This window comes from Gobius niger (genome assembly GCF_951799975.1).
Source record: "Gobius niger genome assembly, chromosome: 14".
NCBI classification, from domain to species: domain Eukaryota; kingdom Metazoa; phylum Chordata; class Actinopteri; order Gobiiformes; family Gobiidae; genus Gobius; species Gobius niger.
Window position 1 is genome coordinate 16,271,877 of NC_136865.1, and position 16,734 is coordinate 16,288,610.

The 16,734-nt window shown below is 42.6% G+C and overlaps 1 protein-coding gene across 3 annotated transcripts in view; it reads left to right on the top strand.

Annotated features, from left to right (window-relative positions):
* The first annotated feature begins 24 nt into the window (after positions 1-24).
* Positions 25-16,734, top strand: part of kcnq4 (potassium voltage-gated channel subfamily Q member 4) — a 47,399-nt gene continuing 30,689 nt past the window's right edge. For 2 of the 3 annotated variants that reach the window (XM_079570706.1, XM_079570707.1), the window contains exons 1-2: positions 28-77; positions 13,929-14,761. In XM_079570706.1, the coding sequence (XP_079426832.1) occupies positions 14,460-14,761 (302 nt within the window). In that variant the 5' untranslated portion in view covers positions 28-77; positions 13,929-14,459. Of the gene's footprint in view, positions 78-13,928; positions 14,762-16,734 lie in introns of all 3 variants that reach the window. The other variant, XM_079570705.1, reaches the window with a different exon arrangement.

Below are 16,734 nucleotides of genomic sequence, written 5' to 3' on the forward strand. Positions count from 1 at the left end.
TTTGGTTGCAGGAATATAAAACATTGTAGGCAGGGAGGCAGAAGAGAAGGGCAAAGCAGCAAGCATCAAGTGCCCAGGTAGAAACATCAATATAATATACAGGAGTTCAGATACATGACACTTGCATTTACCCTTTGCGCCTGTTCGTCCAGTCGCATAGCACCACTAGAGGGCAGCACCATTCTTCCTAAAGCCTGCAAGCAATTAAGAAGTCAGCTCTTAAGAGATTATCTGATAAAAGTCACATGCAGACTAATTGAGTAACTTCTGAACTTCTGTGGCCTTCTGTCTGCAGGAAGTCGATGAAATCCCTCTGTGAGAAAGGGATAAACCATAGAGTCATGAGTTATTTGGCTGCTCAGCACTAGAGAGAAGTAATTATGGTAGAACTGAAAATGACTGGTTGAGAGATGTGATGTGCTCTTGCAACTTAAACAGACAATCCGAAAGTTAAGTTCAATGAGATATATCTTTTTAATCTTGATCGCTGGGCCAACACAATAGAGCTCAGGATTATATTGTCAAAACTGCTAAGCATTTAGGTATTCGCTGCACATTCCTATAATGATAATCCACCTTTTAAAATGAGGCGTTCCACAGCTATGTCCTTAACTTCTTGATTTTGCCTTGACTAATGTAAAGCTGTGGACGTTGCTGCTTGTGCATGCTAGATTTTGCCCATGATATTCAATTTATAACGTTCAGTGCTGCTCTCTATTGCGTTTCAGTAATAAACCTATTTGGCAAACGATAACTACATCAATGAGGCTGGACAAATGCCTGGCTTTGTCTAATGAGGCCCAAAAGGATTGAGGGAATATTTGAGCCTAAGTCGAGCATGAAAAGGATTGTATTTGTCTTGTATAACTCAATGGGTCAGATCAACGCGACACTGGCCAGAGGAACTCAAACTGACTCTGTCCAAAACATGTGATTGGGACACAGCAAATGAACTTGTTATATCTAATGTAAAATGCTGTATTCTCTCACTAATGATTGTTGAAAAGCATAGTATAAACCTACAAATGTAGCAACTTCTCAATAATCAACCATTTTAAACGTTTCCCTGGGTCCCGACCTGATAATTGTGAACCGTTGCTTTAAACGATACTGGACTTTTACTTAGGCAAGAATTACTTTTGATTGATTGATTATTACGATGTACATTACATATACACATGACTTTTTCCTCGCATTGTTCGTGTGCTTTTCATTGTTTCATCGCAGTGTTTGGATCTTTTAACATACATTCATATTCATATTTACATGTACTTCTATAATACTGTATATAATAACACTCAAAAAGGAGTGGGACGAATTGTGACTTATAAGTTGGTTAATATGACAGAACATCAGTTTTTCATGCAACAAACATCCATATGCATATACACAAATAGATAGATGTATACACACAAATAAACACACATCACAATCCATTTCCAATGACGGAGTGCAACACAGTCCGGAGTCTAATTAGTAAAAAACTTGATTCATGAAAGGACTTCGTTTTAACATAACACAATTTAACAGAAAGATTTTTTAATCCTTGCATGTTACACATTCTGAAAACTGGATAATGATGGCAATGAATTTCCAAAATGATAGTGCTTTTATAAAATGGGATTGTCTATTATTTCACTCCATACTCGGTGGTGGTAAGCTACTGTTATAGCCACTGCTGGCTGGGGCAGACTGACAGAAGTGAGGCTGCCAATCTGTGCCATCACCACCACTCACTCAATTACACTCACACTTGCAAGGATTTTTGATACCCCAGCTAAGTTTACCAACTATAATAACACAAACTAATGTCTGTAGTGTCTACGGGACGTTTGGAGTGTGTCGCTCTCAAAAACAGTATCACACTTTTTAATCATGTGACCAAAAACAATGTGAACATGGACTGTGCACTTCCTCTCCAACAAGGTGATTTGTCCAAACTCAAACATGAGAGTGTTCAGGGAGTGCACGCAGTGGCTTAAAGTGAACGAGTGTGCCGTGGCTGGTGCTGCGGTGGACTGTTGGAACTGCACAGATGTTGATTTGTATTATCTGAGTGGTTTCCATCTTCTGTGTTTCTGAAATGATAAAAAATGTTGTATGTCAACAACAGTTGTATGGTCACTTTTGGACTTTAATGTGGTCCCACTCTGATCGCCCTGTTGAATCACTATGTCAGTGTCCGGTACTGTAGTAACAAATATTACACACTGGGTTCACTTTTATCGCCTTTCAGTCGATCTTTGTCTCTTAATCGCCCACTGGCCTCCATTTCATCTAACAATATAACAGAATAAATCTGTTTTTGCAGTAACAGCTTGTCTGAACTGCACTCAGTCACTCCAGCATTAAAAAGCATGTGTTAGTTTATAGTGTGTGGTCAGTGGAGGTAAGTCCCACTTTGTACCGCTTGTCCTCAGCTGTTGCCCTTTGTCACGGCCTCTTGTTTAGTCCTTAGTTAATATCGACCTCTTTGTCAACCAGAAGCCTTAATGATTACGCTGGAATAAATGGTTGTTTGAAGTGACAGAGCTATTTATATACTGGATATATAATTACATACATGTATCAAAATTATTTTATTTAAAACATACAGTATTTAATCTTATTGTACCACTTCATGCACCTTCTCCAACATGTCTGAGTTGGCTCTCAGTCGCACTCTCAGTCATGATAAGAAGCCTCCGAATAGGGCTGTCAGTGAGAAAGGAGGTAGGGAAAGGAGCCTGTATGCTCCCTATCTTACTCCCTTCAGCATATGGTGGTTCCTCACCAGCAAATAGGAGCTATGTGCCATCGGTGCCATCCCATAAGCCACCGTGCCGACTGTTGTTTGCTTTCTCCAATGTAATGTTCTCTGCAATCCTCTTCTTTGCATCGAATGTAATAAACCACAATGCTTTGTTTGTGGCTCTTTCAAATAGTGTCACTGGAAACTTAGATGTCCCCTCTTGCTTCTCAATCGTTTTTTATTGACAAAAATATTTGGACATTTCAGTTTTAGACATTATAAACTACTTTAAGTTCATTTTTTTGTTTAGTTTTAGTCCACAAAAGTATTTACGACATTATATTTTATCCATTCATCCATCCATTTTCTTCCACTCAGCTGTTGGAGCTGCCCAAATCACATTGCACCAGCCCCTTATGGCTCCTCCTGCAGGTGGTGGGTCCACAGAAGGACGGCCTCATGATTTTAACCGGGCCTGTTGGTCTCTCACTTTGTCTGACCCGTCACCTAGGACCTGGTTGCCATGGGAGACCCTACCAGGGGCACGAAGCCCCCGACACCAGAGCTCCTAGGATCATTCGGGTGCTCAAACCCCTCCACCACGTCAAGATGGCTGTTCCAGGAGGGGTTTACGACATTATATATTTTTTCTAACTTATGCTCATGTGCACTGATAGACAACTTTAAACTTTGCACTGTTTTTTGTGTCATGTGGATAGGCCAAGTAATTTTAGATGTATTAACCATCTATCCCCAAAAAAGAGTAAAAACAACAAAATGACTGTCATTTTCTCCCGCAGAATCCTCAGCTGTCGTCCACTGCCATTTTAAACTATAGTCTGTGTTTATGATGTCACGTGAGCACAACCTAATGTACCGGGCAGAGGGAGGAGCGGCCTTTACTTCTTCTCAGTGGAATATTGATGCCGGTCCCCAGAGGTGTAGCAGAGCCGTCCTGTCCGTCACCACCCCGGCCCTGCCCCCCCTCACTCCGCTCGGGAACAGAGAGCAGGTTGTTCTAATACAGGTCACTGCTGTTGTGCATGGAGTTTGGACATTTTGCAACGAGAGGTAGTCAGGATCCACAACACGCCCAACTTCAGTCCTCATTTTCTCTCATTTTCTTATATAATTCTAGACTAACCTTAATAATCCATAATGGACATTGTGCTGTCATAGTAGCTCGATGTAATTCTGAAAACAATCTTAAAGGCAATAAAAAAAAAAATTGAACAAAATAAAGTGCTATAAAAACACACATTTACGTCACAGACAAAGACAGTAGCCTTAAAGAGGGATTTTTAGCTTATGTTGTTCATAATTCAGTTTTTTATTCCACTTCGTCAGTATGGTATAACATATGTCTAAGCTCTCAGTCGTACAGGAAATTTCCTTTGACAAATGTTCTTCAGCTGTCATCTGTACTCTGTAGTTTAAGTGTTGTCCATGAAGCTTTGTCAGCAGCACGAATGCTCTTAGTTTTAGCAGCAGGTTGAAAATTATGAACAGGGCAGATCAGTAAACAGGTAGCGAGCAGTGATTTGGAGCCGGGCAAACAGGGGTGATGCTCGTGCTTCACAACTTGGAAGATCCCGGGTTCGATGTTCTCCCTGTGTCTGCATAGGTTTCCCCTACTATGAAAAACATGTACAATAGGTGAATCCTCCAGCCAGGTGATTCTGACCATGAGCCTGGCTCCTCATCTGGAGATGGGTCCCCGGGCGTCCACTCCTTCCCAGCGGACAAGAGGACAAATTTAGTTGTACAGTTCTTGTATAATGACAAATAAAGCACCTAGACTTTAACGCACTAAGTCTAGGTCAATTGCAGGTCAATTTTGTTTTGTCCTCCTGACTCAACTCAGACATTTGTGGGTTGTCCATCTAATTACAAAGCCATCCATCCATCCATGGATCCAGCCCTGGGCCTCCCACGAGGCCTCTTCCCAATAGGACATGCCCGGAACACCTCCCGTGGGAGGCAGCCAGGAGGCACCCGAAACAGATGCCCTAGCCACCTCAGCTGGCTCCTTTCGACGTAAAGGAGCAGCGACTCTACTCTGAGCTCCTCCCGGGTAACTGAGCTCCTCACCCGATCTCGAAGGGTGCGCCGCCCAGCCACCCTCCGAAAGAAACTCATTTCAGCCGCTTGTATCTGCGATCTTGTCCTTTCGGTCATTACCCAGATCTCATGACCATAGGTGAGGGTGGGAACGTAGATCGATCAGTGAATCGAGAGCTTTGCCCCGACTCAGCTCCCTCTTCACCACGACAGACCGATACAGCGACCGCATCACTGCTGACGCTGCACCGATCCGTCTGTCGATCTCACGCTCCATCCGTCCCTCACTCGTGATCAAGACCCCGAGATACTTGAACTCCTCCACTTAGGATTCCCCACCGACCTGATTATTGATAATTACAAAGCATTTGTATCAACCTCATGAACTCTCAGGCTCGTTTTCTGGCACTTCATTGACCATGACCCGGAAAAGTCACCCTGCAAGTTGTGAAATGTGCCTCTAAACTCGTCCCTGTGAAGAATCTGGATATAACAAATATGTTGGGAAAGTTAGGGATGAGTTTGGACCAAAGCTAACATTTTAAATTAGTGTGTAACTGCCACACTTTCATTTCACTTTGTTTTTTGTGTATTTTTATGTTGTTATGGTTGAGTGCCACCAGAGGGCGCTGTGGCGGAAAAGTCAGTTTTACGTCTGCAGAGTAGAAGTTAATTATCGTAGAAGAAGCGATCTCTCAAGAGAAAAAGAAGCAAGATGTTTAAGAAAAACAAAAGGTAAACGTTTAACAAGAAACGACCAAAATAAGAAGTAAGAAGAAACCTGAAGCTAATTCCTCTAGCTCTCGGTACTCAGCCAACGAGGTATTTTGTCTGTTTTATTTTTGTCTAAGTATTTTGATTTGCCAATTGTCTTTATTTTTCTTGAAGCTAATTATTGTCTTGTTTGTGTTTTATAGTTTTCACGGTGTGTTTATTAAGATGAAGAAAATAAATTCATCAGTAGAGAAAGCCACTTGTGTCTGTCGTACCTGGAGGAATTATAGTGAAAACTCGGACTGATCTGCGCGAGTGGAGAGCACATGACGAGGCGGCATGATCTAAGGTGCAGCGGTCTCGTCGGGCGTGATCAGCACATGCACGGAGCGGAGCTGTGAACGGACAGTGGAGCCAGGAGTGCGCAAGGACCAAAAGCACGCAGTCTGAGGAGCAATGCTTTAAGATAAGGCCATAAGAAGAAGGCGAGCTTAAAGGTTGTCTAAGTGAACTGTGAAGAAAGCAACGTCCTTGCCCTCCCAGGTTTTCTGTTCATAAGGTGACGGCTACCTCAAGTTTATAAGTTTAAAAGGTGCACAAGTTAAGAACCAGTATCTATTTTATTTTATTGGGACATTGTTTACAGCCAAGTCAATGCTGTATTTTATTTGAAAAGTTAAAGGGCATTTTTATATTTTGAGAATTTTGAACTAAGAGCTATTTAAGTTACATTTATACCAAGTTACATTCTATTGTATTTTGCCTTTGATTTCAAGAATATTTAAGAAGTGTACATTTTCAAGTACCTTCTGTGTAAAAGAGACTAAGTTAACATAAGACGTTTTAACGACCATTTGAGTGACAGAACGTTACCATGACAGAGCCAAGTGACCTCCCAGTTGAAACTGAGGTCAGTGCAGAACTCCGAGCGCTGTTTCAAGAACAAGTTACTGATTCTAGCAAGCAACAAGAGCTAGCAGAACCAAGAAGAAGTGAGAGAGTGAAAACACTCACAGAGAAAGGAAAAGAAATGCAAGATGAAAGAATTAAGGGACTCCAACAAAGATTTAACTACAATTATGAAAAGTGGAGAACACGTGCTAAATCATCTAAGCAACCCCTCTCTCAATCTGACCCATTAAGTGAAGACTTACTTAAAGATATTATTGGTGATGTTACAGGTTTGTGTGCAGATGTCACGAAAGTCTATGGTGAGTTACGCAAGCTCACCCCACCAGATCATGAGACCCGTCGCAAAGTAGATAAATGTGTGGAGATCTCAAACTTCATTGTGGATCGAGCAACTAATCGATTGGATGGGAAAGAGGAAGAGGAACAAGATTGGCCAGATGCAGGCTCCCTCTTTAAGACCACAAGCAGTAAGTCAAGCTCCTTTAACACAACTAAGAACACATCTGAGCATTCAAGTAGATCCTCTGTAAAGCATCAAGAAGCTGCAGCAGAAGCAGCTGCAAGTCAAGCTGTTCTCACCGTGTTACAAGAACAAGAGAAAGAACAGCAAGAAATTGCTATGCTTGAAGCTGAAGTCAGGAAAAAGGTTGCAGAGCGAGAAGCATTAGTAAAGCAAATGCGCTTAGAAAGAGAGGCAGAGGAAATCAAATTGAGAATGCTAAGAGAAGCTGATGAAGCAAAGTTAAAGGCTCAACAAGAAGAAGAGTATGCAGTACTGCAAAGAACTCTTGATGAGAAAAAAAGAAAGGTACAGCATCTGGATAAGGTTAAAGATCTCAAGGCAGCACAAGCAAGGATGCAAGTGTATGACCAAGCGAGTGTTACAGGGGAGCGCCAAGTTGATTTGACAAAGATCAATATAAAAGTTAAAGACGACAAACATGTACACTTCCCTTCTCTGCTTGAACAAGCTGAAACCCAAGTTGCAGCCACCCCTACAAGTGATGGTACATCAGATCTTGTGAAAGTGCTTGCAAGTGCACTAAGTGCAAGCCGCATCCCGGTTCCTGAACCTGCTGCGTTTAGTGGGGATCCTTTAGGATACAGTGACTGGAAACTTTCATTTAAAACACTGATTGACCAAAAGAACATCCCGGAAAAGGAGAAAATATTCTACCTTCGGAGATATGTGAGTGGACAAGCTAAGAGTGCCCTTGATGGATACTTCCTACTTGGAACAGAATCTGCATACGTTTCTGCATGGAAGATTCTCGATGAAAGGTACGGAAACCCATTCACAATCGCTAAAGCTTACAGAGACAAACTACAAGCATGGCCCAAAATGACTTCTAAGGATAGTTTTGAGTTAAGAGACTTTGCAGATTTCTTGCGCAGTTGTGAAGCAGCAATGGTTCACCTCAAGTCATTAGAGATACTGAATGACTGCAATGAGAACAGAAAGATTCTTTCCAAGTTACCAGACTGGCTCGCAGCTAGCTGGAACCGCAAGGTAATTGAAATCGAAGAACAAACAAACCAGTTTCCCACTTTCAGCCAGTTTGTTGCATTTCTAACAAGAGAAGCCAAGATTGCTTGTAACCCTGTTACGTCGCTGCAGTCGCTGAAGCAAGGTGATCTTGACAAATCAGAAAGGCTGAAACCCACAAGACAGAGACAAATTGGAGCTAATACTCTGACAACTACTTCACAAGAAAGGCCGCAACTGACATGCATATTCTGCAAGAAGCCCAAGCATAGTCTACACAAATGCAGAAGTTTTTTGGACAAAGCAGTGTCAGACAGAATTAAGTTCATTCAGTCGGAAAAGCTCTGTTTCGGTTGTCTCAAACCAGGTCACCATTCGAAGAACTGTACAAGTCGCAATGTTTGTGAGAAGTGCAATAAAAAACATCCTACCTGTCTTCACGAAGATAGAGTCAAAGATAAAGAAGAACAAAAACAACAACTACCAGATAAGCCAAACCCAAGTAACGAAAGACCAAGCCACAACGACCAAGCTCAAGAACAAGTTAATGCCACAGCTACAACAAACAGAGTTGTAAGTCAAGAAAGTAACACACAAACAGCCGCAATCATTCCTGTGTGGCTTTCGTCTCCTGCAAAACCCAAAGAAGTCCTCGTATATGCGTTACTGGACACGCAGAGTGACACCACCTTTGTTCTCTGTGAAGTTGCAGACTCGCTTGAGAGGAAGCAAGAACCTGTCAAACTAGAACTGTCTACCATGTCTTCCCAGACAACAGTTGTTCAGTCTCACAGACTACAAGATCTTCAAGTTCGTGGCTTTAATTCAAGCAAGAAAATCACTCTACCTCCTACATATACTCGAGAGTTTATTCCTGCCAATAAAGCTCACATACCAACTAATGAGACTGCTAAAGCTTGGCCACATTTGGAACACCTTCAGTCCGAAATCACACCTTTGCAAGACTGTGAAGTAGGATTGTTGATCGGATACAACTGCTCACAAGCTCTCCTCCCAAGAGAGGTCGTGTCAGGCAAAGAAGAACAGCCGTATGCTCAACGCACAGATCTTGGTTGGAGCATTGTTGGACAAAGTAATCCCTGTCTAAACTATGGAGATGCAATTGGAATCAGTCATCGCATTATTGTCAAAAAAGTTATTCCAGAGATCGAGCCATCTGTGAAGCTTCAGAACAAGGTCCACTATGTAAATAGGACAAAAATAAGAGACGTCACTCCTTCAGACATCGTCAAGGCGCTCGAAGCAGACTTCTCTGAAAAGGCCATTGATGACAATCCGGTGTCTCAAGAAGACTTGAAGTTCCTTGCAAAACTTAAAGAGAACATCAAACAAAATGAAAGAGGCCATTATGAGATGCCATTACCATTTCGTGATGAAAGACCCAAGTTACCAAACAATAAAATATGTGCAATGCATCGCTTGAAGTGTCTGGAAAAGAGATTCAAGAAAGACAAAACATACTACAGCGATTACAAAAACTTTATGGATGACATCATCTCAAGAGGTGACGCAGAAAAGGTCCCTGATGAAGAATTAGACAACACTCCTGCGTGGTATATCCCACACCATGGGGTCTATCACCCGCACAAACCAGGAAAGATCAGAGTAGTATTTGATGCCTCTGCCAAGTACCAAGATACCTCTCTCAACGACCATCTCTTGACCGGTCCTGACCTGACGAATGCTTTGGTGGGCGTTCTTTGTCGTTTTCGCAAAAGTTCTGTCGCATTCATGTGTGATATAGAGCGAATGTTTCACCAATTCCACGTCACAAAGGAAGATCAGGATTACTTAAGGTTTCTTTGGTGGGAGAAGGGAGACTTGGAAGCAACACCATCAGTCTTTCGGATGAAAGTCCATCTATTTGGAGCAGCGTCGTCTCCAGGCTGCGCCAACTTTGGCCTGAAACACCTCGCAGCACAAGGACAAGGTACATTTCAAGAGAACGCCATATGCTTCATACAAAGAAACTTTTATGTCGATGACGGCTTGACAAGCGTTCATACGGAGAGTGAGGCTATTCAACTTATCAGAGACTCAAGAGAGCTATGCGCTACCGGAAAGTTAAGACTCCACAAGTTTGTGTCCAACAGTGAAAGTGTTATGTCCACTATTCCTGAAGAAGAGTGTGCTACAGTTAAAGACCTGGACATGTCTTTAAGTTTACCACGCATTGAAAGAGCTCTTGGAGTGGAATGGTGCATAACATCAGACACTTTCAAGTTCAGAGTTCAAGTCAAGTCAAACCCACTGACAAGAAGAGGTGTACTTTCCACCGTAGCCTCTATTTACGACCCCCTTGGCTTTATCGCACCGTTTGTCCTCCTTGGCAAGCAGATTCTCCAGCAAATGTGCAGAGATAAGGTTGATTGGGATCAAGAGCTTCCAGAACATCTGAATCCTCAGTGGGAATCATGGATCAAAGATCTACCAAGTTTAGCCAATGTGCAAATTTCAAGATGTTTCGTTCCTAAAGATTTCGGACAAGTCAAAAGCTACGAGCTTCATCACTTCGCAGACGCCAGTGTCAACGGATATGGCGCATGTACTTACCTGCGAGTCATTAACCATTCAGATCAAGTCCATTGCTGTTTAGTAATGGCCAAGTCAAGAGTCACACCCACTAGCGTCACGACTATCCCTAGACTCGAGCTCTCAGCAGCAGTTGTTGCAGTTAGAGTCAGTGATCTTCTCAGAACAGAGCTTGAAATCCCAGACATGCAAGAGTTCTTCTGGACAGACTCTACCGTCGTTCTCGGCTACATAAATAATGATGCCAGGAGGTTTCAAGTATTCGTAGCTAATCGCATACAAAGAATCAAGTCAAGCACAAGACCAGAGCAATGGGCATATGTTGCGTCAGAGCACAACCCTGCGGACTACACTTCTCGAGGCTTAACTGCAGAACAACTCAAGTCTTCAGATTGGTTTAAAGGACCAGCATTTCTCTGGGAAAGGAACCTGCCTGTTAGAGATGTCAAGGTGGGAGAGATCAAAGAAAATGATCCAGAGCTTCGAAAAGCTTTTGTGTGTACCTCCAAGGCAAAAGAAGAGCGAACTATTCTCGACAGATTTGAGAAGTTCTCAGAATGGACAAGATTGATAAGAGCACTTGCAATCTTGAGAAGGAAAGTCAAGGAACACAAAGGTGAAATAACAAAGACCAAAGAAAGTACAAGTTTGGAAGAGAGAAAAGAAACTGAACTGTTTGTCATTAAACTAGTTCAAGAGAAAGCTTTCGCAGAAGAAATAAAGAATCTGAAATCAAAGAAAACTGTTTCTAAGACCAAAGATAGAAAACTGTACAAACTGAGTCCGTTTCTGGATGATGAAGGAATCCTTAGAGTTGGCGGACGTTTGAGTCAAGCTGTGCTACACCCACACGTAAAGCATCCAGCCATACTCCCCAAGGACAGTCATGTCTCAACTTTGTTAATCAGACATTTTCACTCGAAAGTTCAACACCAAGGTCGTGGAATGACTATGAATGAACTGCGTGCTAACGGTTGGTGGATCCTTGGAAGCAGCCGTGCAGTTTCATCATACATCTTCACATGTGTCAAGTGTCGCAAGTACAGAAGGAAGACAGAGAATCAAAGTATGGGAGATTTACCAATAGACCGGACGGAACCTACTCCACCCTTTACTTATGTCGGAATGGATTGTTTCGGACCGATATACGTCAAAGACGGACGTAAAGAACTCAAGAGATATGGACTCATACTCACCTGTCTATGCTCACGAGCCATACATATCGAAGTTGTGGACGATCTAAGTACAGACGCATTCCTCAATGCTTTGCGAGCGTTTATTGCAATCAGAGGGAATGTTCGTCAACTAAGATGTGACAAGGGAACCAATTTCGTTGGTGCCCAGAGAGAATTTGCAAAACTCATGAAAGATTTGGACCAAGAGAAAGTGAAAGTACTTGGATGTGAATTTCTCATGAATCCCCCATCGGCAAGCCACATGGGCGGAGTGTGGGAAAGGCAGATAAGGACCATCCGTAGTGTTCTTTCAGCTATCCTTGACCATTCAGCGAAGAGACTCGACAGTACATCTTTAAGAACCTTGTTGTACGAAGTCATGGCGATAATCAACAGCAGGCCACTCTCAGTTGAACATTTGAACGATCCAACTGGCCCGGAACCGCTAACGCCTAACCACATCCTAACAATGAAGTCAACCATTATTCAGCCTCCACCAGGAGAGTTCATGAAAGAAGACTTATACCTTCAAAAACGTTGGAGAAGAGTACAATATTTGGCTAACGAGTTTTGGATTCGTTGGAGGAAAGAATATTTGCTCAACTTGCAACCAAGACAGAAGTGGAATGCACACAGAAGAGATCTGAAGATTAACGATGTAGTGCTTCTACAAGAAGATCTTGCACCACGCAATGAATGGAAGCTAGCCAAAGTCACAGACGTCTATCCTGGACCTGATAACAAAGTGAGAAAGATTCGACTTTTGGTTAGTGAAAGGACGTATGACAAACAAAACAAACTTACGACTAAAACCGTTTCACTAGAAAGACCTATACATAAGGTTATTGTTTTGATTGAAGCAGACTAATGCTTACAGTTGTTTTTATGTTCAGACTGTCAGTTAGAGTTAATTAATAGAAATCCCACAGCAAAAGTAGTGAGATTTGGTGGGAGTGTAACTGCCACACTTTCATTTCACTTTGTTTTTTGTGTATTTTTATGTTGTTATGGTTGAGTGCCACCAGAGGGCGCTGTGGCGGAAAAGTCAGTTTTACGTCTGCAGAGTAGAAGTTAATTATCGTAGAAGAAGCGATCTCTCAAGAGAAAAAGAAGCAAGATGTTTAAGAAAAACAAAAGGTAAACGTTTAACAAGAAACGACCAAAATAAGAAGTAAGAAGAAACCTGAAGCTAATTCCTCTAGCTCTCGGTACTCAGCCAACGAGGTATTTTGTCTGTTTTATTTTTGTCTAAGTATTTTGATTTGCCAATTGTCTTTATTTTTCTTGAAGCTAATTATTGTCTTGTTTGTGTTTTATAGTTTTCACGGTGTGTTTATTAAGATGAAGAAAATAAATTCATCAGTAGAGAAAGCCACTTGTGTCTGTCGTACCTGGAGGAATTATATAGTGGCTTCCTCTTTCATTGTTTGTAATTAAAAAGGTATAGGGCCTAAACTACAGAGTACAGATGATGGAATAAGAACTCATGTCTAGTATGATACAACCTTAACCTTGAGTTTCCCTTTGAATAACAAGCACCGGTTTAAGTCGGATTTGATGCTCGATCTTGCGCTTTAACACTTTGCTACAAAATGCTCAGTTGTCAACAGTCCATCCTGACTCACTCTCCTCCTCTGTGAAGCATGTGATGTTTGACCTCAGGCGTGTGGAGATACTGTATAACGGTGTGACAAGAATGTCTACATTTGTTACTAGTAAAAATTCCAGCTGCATTCCTTAGAGGTAATTATCGGTAGGCCTCTGTAAACGGCCAAGTATTACAAATCATGTGTCTTTTTTTTTGCTTCTTGAGAATGCCAGACACTGTAAGACAAGGCAGAAGAGAAGCTTTTCTCTTCGACATCACACCTTCATTTAGATACATCACTTCGCTTGTGAGATGATACAGTGGCAACAGCAGATAATTTGGGGAGGGAGGGGTGCGCTCTTGGCTCCACAATGTATTTGTGCCATAACCACAAGCCTTCGGTGTGTCACAGGGGTCGATATAGAAAGCTGTGTCCACTCTGAGAAGGGAAACGACAGAAGCACCTGTCCCATCATAAAGCTGGGATTTACTCACTAACTCTCTTCCACAATAAACCCTAATGAAATGAAAAACAACTGTTCGTTTCTATTTGAGCGTCTTTCCCCCGAGTGCTTGATATGTTTTTTGTTAAATATGACCACAAGCGACCGAATCCCAACAACAACTTCAAACTAGTAGTGCAAACTTCTTTCTCTTGGCGGTTTGGGCTTCACATTTGTGTTGTTCTCTTGTGTTGCGCGCGCACAGCTGCCTCTGGACCACATGGAGAGGAGGAGGACGCAGAGGACTAACAGCTGATGGGGCAAGTCTCGAGCTGATCACTCTACTGCAAATTAACTTACTGTACACGAGATGCTCCACTCGCATGACGCGTGCGTAACTTTACAGCCGTGACTTTTACGCACATCGCTTTACCTTGATCTGGGCATTTACTTCAGGTCACTTTGCCCATGTCATTTTGGGAAGTGATGCCAGCTGAGTAGGGGCTCGCTTGCAGAGCTCCGCTGTGCTTTTGCAGGCAGTGCGTGCGATTTCAGGGTAGTTTAAAAGTTTATCTCTCAACAATGACAGGGCAACGTCACGTTTTGACTCGACATACTGAGCGCACGAGTGGTTCCGATTGTTTTTTCAGCGTCTTGATTCACAGATAACTATTATATTGTGAGGAAATCAAGCTAAACAGCGGCAGGAAACGTCCAGTGATGCCAGACTTGTAATCCTAACCGGGTTATGACTACTTGCAAACTTCTTACGTAGTTTGAGTTGGACATTGCGAACATGTTAGGAAGCCCGTCCAACAACGGCGGCATCAGGATGCTGGCTCCTCCGGCACCAAACGACGACCGGCGGGTGGAGTTTGTCGCTCTGACCGCTGTCCACACCGAGAGAAGCGAGCCGTCCACACCGGAGCGAGGTCACCCGTCTCACCGCACTGGGCTGCTTGGGACCCCGCTGCCAGGACCTCCAGGACCTCGGGCAAGTACCTCTGCCTCCAGCAAGCGATACAGAAAGTTACAGAACTGCCTGTACAACGTGCTGGAAAGACCGCGAGGATGGGCATTCATCTACCACGCATTCATGTGAGTTCAGTTTTATCTATGTTTTATTCATATAAAGTTGATGAAAATCTGCAATTGAAGTGGCAATAACCTGCAGGGATTTGACCAATTTATCAATCAAGAAACAGAGTGTAAAATGCTCAGCTGCCGTTACCTGGATTAGCCTATATGCCACATAATCTGAGCATGGGTTCTTTTGGCTATCTGATTTCCATACCTCAACACTCCAAGTTTCATCTAATATATCTCAACTATTTCTGCTCTGACTCATTTATTTGGCTGAACTATCTGACACTTTATTTGTCTGCTTATATTTATATTTTTGTTGAAGGTAACGTGTAAACTGAAACGAAACTGCAGAGACCAAGGTAATCCTTGTGACTCTGTGACACCAGAGTGGTTCTTAGTGCCATATAAGCTGTAATGTATACAACATGTAAACACTGGAAAAGTATGAGGTCATGCGTAGAGGTGCTTGACCCATCAGCAAAATAGCACAGCACTGAAATGAACCAGAGCTCAACTTGAAGCATGTCACTAAAGTTTCACAAGTAAAGTGAAGAAGTTGTGCTTTTGCAGAGCTCTTGTCTCCAAGTGGACTCGCTCTCGTCTCTGTGAGGGGTAACTTTTTTGAACTTGTCTGTGCTTCCCATAGTTGCTTAGACAAGCCCAGCTGTCCCTCTGCCAGTGCCATCATGGGTCTGGTTCAGAGGGAAACCCCACTGTAGTGTACACACTGAGTGCTCCCTTTATTCTCTCCTTTTGCCCTGTTCCTGGGAGAGTTACATGTCAGGTACCACGGCGTCATGTATTTACTGTTACTCATTAGGTGCGTTTGGCCTTTGCTTGTGACATTCTGGGTGACATTATGGCTTTGTTGTTATTTTCTTGTTATAGCATCAGCAGCAGGGCACACTTGAGTGGAATCTTGTTTATAGCAAACAGTGTGCGTTGCATTTCTGCACATTTGTGGCCCAACCTGGATTCCCATGATATAGCATTACCTGCATCTGTGTTTCACTTTGATTAATTGTCCAGGTCGATGCTTACCACACGGAGGATTTGCACCACGTGACCGGGAAATACATAGTACAGCTAAGCTCAATTACGATGCATTTGATCTATCGTAATTGAAATGAGCCCCAGGACTGCTCTAACTCCCTCTGATCCTTTAATTGGAGCAGCGGTGTGACTGTGTTGGAGCAGATGTGTTGGGTGTTTGCAGGTGAAGGCGCTCTCCGCTCTAATCTCTCTCCGTAGACTCACACTTTAGTCCCAGAACTCACCTCATCGGCACCACGCTCCTTCTGCCCAACACAGCTGCGTGAGCATGAAGATGCAGACTTGCACAAGCCGATGTACTCCCAGAATAAACCTTACGTCACTGAGTAGAACATACTTTGATCCGAAAATACAGGGACTGAAAAATGTTAATGTCGTAATTTTAGGGCCCACAGTTTTGAAGTTTCGAATCAGTGGCGGATGGAAAATTATCATTGTAACACAAATCACAAGCAGAAAATGTATATATTCTTTGAAGACATTTAGCAGTTCAGACTATGATGAAGTACATACTGTTGTTTTGTATGTATATATTTTAATAACAAATGTAGCTTTATTTGTTTAAGTATGAAAAGTATAATTAATGACACTATTCCCAAAATCTGCCACTCATTTATTGAACCGTACAATTGTCACAAGAATGCAGTTATTTTCTTTTTTCAGTTTATTTTTCAGTTTCCTAACAATGTGCATTATATACAGACCATCCAAAACTTTGTGCTTGCGGACGTTGTGTCTCCAAAAAGCAGACCTGCGTTGAGTGTGTTTCGCCGGGACCCTAATTTCAAGTGTGCATTTGAAATGTTAAGTGCCACTTGTCCTCACTGCTCCCCTCATTCATTCACTGTAAAGGTCCCCTTTGTCACAGTTTAATCCCCTCTCCGGGCGGCCTGCGTGAGCGGCTCAAACTCGTGTGTAAAATGTGAGCATTA